The 6,639-nt window shown below is 33.6% G+C and overlaps 1 protein-coding gene across 1 annotated transcript; it reads left to right on the top strand.

Moving 5' to 3' along the window:
• Positions 1–2,751: 2,751 nt before the first annotated feature.
• Positions 2,752–5,303, top strand: LOC26514305. The gene is made up of 4 exons (XM_032449828.2): positions 2,752–2,926; positions 3,990–4,341; positions 4,395–4,567; positions 4,634–5,303. Exons 1-4 carry the CDS (start codon positions 2,914–2,916, stop codon positions 5,158–5,160), a joined length of 1,065 nt encoding a protein of 354 aa, XP_032305719.1. The 5' UTR covers positions 2,752–2,913; the 3' UTR covers positions 5,161–5,303.
• Positions 5,304–6,639: the final 1,336 nt, after the last annotated feature.

Genomic DNA, 6,639 nt, shown 5'->3' with positions numbered 1-6,639 from the left:
AAAGATTTTTATTTTCTCATTGAAATCAAAAATATTTTCTTCAATTAAATAGGGTTTTTGCCTAAATTCTTTTTCAAAGCCAAATAGTAGGCTGTACATTTAAAATGGATGGCATTCAGTTTCTTAAGCTACTACCTTACTACCAATATGACGGCCGAAATTTGGACGTTTTTTTGAATTTTTGTTTAAAGAAGAAAATAAAATGCAATCGTCTTGTAACTTTTACATGTTTATTTTAATACTTTATAGGGTACAACAAATTTTTTTTGACTCAATTTTACTTTAAACTAGCTGTAACCTGCCACGCTTCTCTGTGGCGTATTGTGGTTGGACGATCAAGAAATGAAGAACACGACAGACACGCTTTTTTGTGTGCCTTGGTACATTCATCCCAAACAATGAGTTTACATACTCGCAGTTCTTTTCCCATACCTGATGTTGAAGTAAATTTGAAGAAATTTATGTTCACTGTCTGGGAACGGGAGCAGGGCGCCAGCTTTGTGATATATTTGCCCTTTGATTTTGAAAGTTGGCATGAATTCGTCAGTTACAATTTACGAACCAAATGACGTCAATTGGAAGCAAGAATTATATTTCTAAATATTTTATAGGAAATGCTTCGATTCAGAACATTGGTCTACTACCTTAAACTGCATACTTGAAGTTCCTCGAACAACAAGAAAGAATAGCTATCTTCGGGCGAAGCTGAAGTTGATACACTCTTGCAGTTAAGTAGAGTTTATAATTTTATATATGTATCGGATCAGATATAGTTCGTCGATCCTTATGAGAATTTCGATAAAATCGATTTCCTAAAATTTTGCAAGCTTATAGCTTAAAAACTGAGAGGCTGTGATTCCGAACGTGTGATCAAGAATTTATACTTTATAGGAACTGAGATGTCAAAAAAAAACAACTAAAACGAGAAAGGAAAGCTAACTTAGAAGTTGATATACCCTTACAGTTTTCTAATAAAAATGTACAACCAGACTCAAGCATCTTTAAAAGTAGAAGTTGATGAAAAATAGAACAGAAGGTTGCATCTTTAACAAGAAAGGAAAGCTAACTTCGGACGGAGCCGAAGTTGATATACCCTTGCATTTGAGTCGCAGTCCGCTAGGTGGCGCCACGCATCTTATATTATTAGATATATAGCGGATCGTATATAGTCAGCCGATCCTTATGAAATTTGGCATATCGAATTATTTTGCCAAAAGAGGAATCCATTGAAACTCCCTTCTAACTTGAAAAACAACGAAGTTATAGCATTTCCGTTCAATCAGTTATATGATAGCTATAGGATATAGTTGGCCGATCCTTATGAAATTCGACAAATCAGATTGTTTTTCCCAAAATAGAATCTGTACCAAATCCCATCTTTCTAACTTAAAAAACTACAAAAAACAACAAAAAAACAACAAACAGACGGACAGACGGACCGACGGACAGACGGACCGACGGACAGACGGACATGCTCATATCGACTCAGGAGGTGATCCTGATCAAGAATATGTATACTTTATAGGGTCGGAGATGTCTCCTTCACTGCGTTGCAAACTTTTGACCAAAATTATAATACCCTCTGCAAGGGTATAAAAATAGAAGTTGAAGAAAAATAGAATAAAGGGTTGTGCCATTTCCGATTGTTCAGTTATAAGGCAGCTATAGGATATAGTCGGCCGATCCGTATTCAATTTGGCAGATCGGATTAAATTGCCCAAAATAGAATCGGTAGAAAGTCCCATCATTCAAACTTAAAAAAAAAGATTACGCCAATTCCGATCGAACAGGGATATAGTCGGCCGATCCTTATGAAATTTTGCAGATAAGAATTTTGGCCTAATATAATAATGCAAACAATAGAAGTATGTGTGCAAAGTTTCAACTCGATAGCTTTAAAACTGACGGACTAGTTTGCGTAGAAACAGACAGACAACCGGACAATGGGACAGTCGGACATGCTCATATCGACTCAGGAGGTGATCCTGATCAAGAAAATATGTATATACTTTATATGGTCGGAGATGTTTCCCTCACTGCGTTGCACACTTTTGTCCAAAATTATAATACCCTCAGAAAGAGTTAATAACCAACATGAGCTGACATAAAAAATATAAAGCTGGATAAAAATATAAAGCTGAAAAAAAATCAGAAGCTGAATCAAAATCAACAATGATTTTATAAATCATAATCATATATATAATAATTATGTATATTATATATCAAGTGAAAAATATATACAAAATATATACTTTTGCTTTTATGTGAGTTAGCTTTAGCCTCTTAATATATATTTTAACTCGACTTTATTTTTGATTTTGAAAATAAAAAATTAAAAATCATGTCCAGTCTTAATGGCTTTAAGCCGATATTTTGCTAATAACGGAAACAAAATGTTATTTCTTCCCAGTCGCACGCAGAATTGGTCTTATCAATTTCTCCAAAACCAGTTTTAATAAGAGTTGAAAATGCAGAGAAGTGGAAAGTAATGACATTGTCGTCAAAATATTTAAAAAGTTAACATATTGGTAAATGCGTACTTTTAAAAAAAATTATTTGTTGCATGCATTACTTATGTATTTTAAAGATTCATTAAAGTACATATATATATATTTTTTTTAGAAGAATAAATATTTTCTTCTAAACATAATGTAGCCTACCCATTAAATCATTAAGTATGATATTTTTATCATAAGACGAAATTTTTGTTGTTCGTCTAGACATATGATTTAAATTGGGGAGACTTCGAGGCCCAAAACATAGCACCGTGGAAATCGTTAGTGGTTTTAAGTATTAAGTCGAATATGGACGATATATGTATAGCTCATATTTGGATCTTTGCGAAAGAATAAGTTTAAAAACAAATACCGTTTGTGTTACTGTTACAAAATTAATAACATTAATTGGTTGACAATGAATAAACAAAGTATGCTTTCCGACGTTATTTTGTTAATATATTGAATAAATAATATAAAACATTTTTGACCTACTTTTGTCTAAGTAAAAGAATACCAATTTTTACAAATATTAAAAGTCAGACCCCTAAATTCCTTAATTAAATTTCTCCATTTAAGTTTTTAAGTGAAGTCACGCTACTTTTAGAAGAAAAATTAGATGATTTTTATGTTATTGGGTACCAAAATTCCTTAAGCTATACCCGAATACTAGTGGCGTACAAGCGTTTGCATATATTGTATTCGTGTGTAAACATACATATTTATAATAAGTCAACCGCCGAGTCAGGTTCGCAGGTTATGAGCTGTAAGATTTGACTATTTTAGGAGTTATAGTACTTTAACCGAAGTATTGTTTGAATGAAGTTTAAATGAAGACTCCTGTGTGACTTTTCATAAAATTCGATTCGATTCAATATATTAATTATAACATATAATTAATTATAATTAAAAATTATTTTCATTATATTTATTTCCGGTTTATATTAATGATATTATTAATAGTAAGGCCATCTAATTTTTGCCATGAATTGCTTAGAATTATCTCTTATCATTAATATTAAGGAGCGTAAGATCCAGGATCTGGTGGTGGAACCAATTGTGGGAATTTTACTTTGCATACAAGGAAAGGGGCTATTTTAAGGTCAACTTTTAAAATTTTTCTCATCTTTTAAACTTTTTTTGACCCCAACGAACATATGAAATGTTTAATATTGCCAAGATTATATTTATCATTATGTTCAGCCGATTTCGAGTTTTAGCAAGACTAAAATTCCATTTTATATGTTTATTTATATTTTTTTTTTTTTCGAGCGTCTCCCTCGCATACGAACAACCCATCACCCGCCCACCCAACCGAAGGGCATTACCGCATATAATACGGCTATACGGGGAAAGATCCGACAGTAAACCGATTAAAAGATTAATTGTTTTAATATTTATGCAATTTTTTATATATTTTCATATGTATATTAATTATTATTATTGTGACAAAAATATTATTAATAATTATTGATAATTATTGTTTGACGGCAGGAAACAAAATTAAGGTTGATCTTAAAATAATTTTTCTCCTTGAAATCGGTTGCATCATATTGAATTGTGAGGGTCATGGAAGATTAATTGAACCACCCAGTAGGGCATCGGCCTGGCGCTATGGATTTTCTACACTACCTGATTATAATGACCATGAATTATACTGTGGTGGATTTACTCGACAGTGGAAACAAAACGGTGGTAAATGCGGCGAGTGTGGCGATGCGTGGGATATGCCGAAACCACGTCCTCATGAAAATGGTGGTCAATGGGGAAAAGGTTTGATTGTGCGAAGATATCGTCCTGGATCGAAAATGATGATTCGTATAGAGCTAACGGCTAGCCACATGGGGTAAGGCAGCTATATATAAAGCAGAATTTTATTAACATTGTTTTTTTTTATAGTTTTTTTGAGTTCCGAATATGTCCGACTCCAAGTGCAAAACAGGAATGCTTTGATCAGAATGTGCTGCGCATACTTGGGGGCTCTCCTTTTCAACCCAATCCTGAAGACATGAACTTTCGATTTTATCCACGAAACGGCAGTCGTATATATGAGATAAAAGCACAACTACCAGGTAATATTTTTGAACCACACAAAATTTATATAAAAACAGTGTTGTTATAATTGCTTTAAATTTTAGAATATACATGTGACCAATGCGTTCTTCAATGGCGCTATGTTGCCGGCAATAACTGGGGCATGTGCAGTGATGGGAATGGTGCTATTGGTTGCGGTCCTCAGGAAGAATTTCGGTCTTGTTCGGATATTGCCCTTACACGGGACGCTCAAAGCCCTTTTCGACCCTTGCATCCTTCCATTCTGGAACAAAATATAACTGGCACAGAGCCAAGTGCACAAAATTATGAAATCAAATCCCTGATTTATATACTTATTTCAATTTCTATTCTTTTGATACTCATTTGCTTGTTTTTAACCATTTGGTTCAAGTTTAAAGATTGTAAAGTATTTATTAAAAATTATTTTCTAAGCTGTAAAAAAACAAAATTTGTATCAAAAAATATAAACGTAAAAGAAATATTTAAAGGTTTAAAATGTGATAACATTGATGTAGTGAAGGATCTCAATGAGGTTCATGTTCAAAGTCCACCAATACCACCACCGCGAACTAAAAAAGTTAAACAAGAAATACACATAATAACTACTTGAGTGTTTTTTTAGACTGATATATTAATAAATTCATTAAATTTACAAGCTTAATAAAATAAAATTATTTATATCAAATATATATAAGCCTTCCAAATGTATAAGTTGAATTAATATTTTAATAAATTTTAAATATTCTTTAAGTATTTTATGACATAACAATAAGGAACTTGAAAAATGTGCGGATAAAAAGGTTCCTCTTCCACTTTAAAATAAAAATTATGTTAGCTACTAGTCAGAAAAATGATTCCGAAAATCTAATCCATCATCGCACAGAGCATACATCACAGACCACAACATTATCCCGGCACATACGTTTGGCTTTCTCGATAGTCATGGCACAATCGATCAGGTTGTCCGAACTGTCTTTGCTGTTCCTTGCTCATAACTATTGCCGTGCCTAGCTCATAGAGATTTTGAGAACGTTTCACCGAATTTATTGATCCAACGTGATGGCCCGAGCCCAAAAATAACACAGATAGCTTTGTTCTCATTGAAGCCTCTTTTATTCAAAGACTCTATACAATGCACTATGGTTCAGATTCCATTTTTTTGGCACAAAGTCGATTTTTAATATATCGTTGTTTTCTTATTTTATTGTTAAAGTAAATTTATCATAAATTTAAAAAAAAAAATTTTAATAAAAGACTTTAAAAGCGCCACCAAAGCTTTTGAGAGCTTTTAGAAGTAAGCTTGCGATCAGCTCTTTTCGAATAGAAATGCTGTGTCACACGAGTTAAATTGGTCCACAAAATTCAACTAAATTATGAAAAGTAACGTAAAGTAAGGTCTTTAAGGTATGCACTATTTAATTTATATTGTTATTTTATGTGTAGTTCTAAGGATTTAATATTGTTTAATGTCCAATTTATGTGTATTTTTTTAGAAAACTAACATGCGTTCTCCGTGTTTTGTGGAATATAACTAATAAGCTTTTCCATACTGAAAGCAACTAATTGGTCCAGATTGTACTTGTGAGTGTTATCTTTAACCACAAACCAAAAACTTATCCCCGTTTGTCCCCCTTTTCTCACATTTTGGTAATATAGAGGCACGTATGAGTTTAGTCACAGCGAACTTTCCGAAATATGGAAAAAAACGGAATCCGGACCAATGTACAGATTTCGACTTTTAAACTCCCCGTATTCTGCTCCTCCGCCGGATCCTTGCTGCTCCTCCGGTTGCTTCTGCTTCGCCGTCAATGGTTGTCCTCCCATCGTTCACCAGTCGCCGTTTCGCGCTGGTCGCCAATAAACTCACCCTCAGGCAATCTCTTAGCAGGATATGCGACAGTTCGTGCTTTGGAAATCTCGAAGGAGAATTATGATGTCGCGTTGCATCTCTTGGAGAAACGATTTAATAACCGTCGTTTTGTATTCCATGCTAATGTGAACGAGATTCTGTGCCTCAATCGATTGCCAGCAGCGGTTCCATCTGAAAGACCCACTCTGGAGCAAAGGGCAAGGGTCCTGCTAATCCAGC

This window comes from Drosophila ananassae, chromosome 2L (genome assembly GCF_017639315.1).
Source record: "Drosophila ananassae strain 14024-0371.13 chromosome 2L, ASM1763931v2, whole genome shotgun sequence".
Taxonomy (NCBI): Eukaryota; Metazoa; Arthropoda; class Insecta; order Diptera; family Drosophilidae; genus Drosophila; species Drosophila ananassae.
The sequence above is the reverse complement of the archived record's forward strand: the minus strand, read 5'-3'. Positions and strand labels throughout refer to the sequence as shown.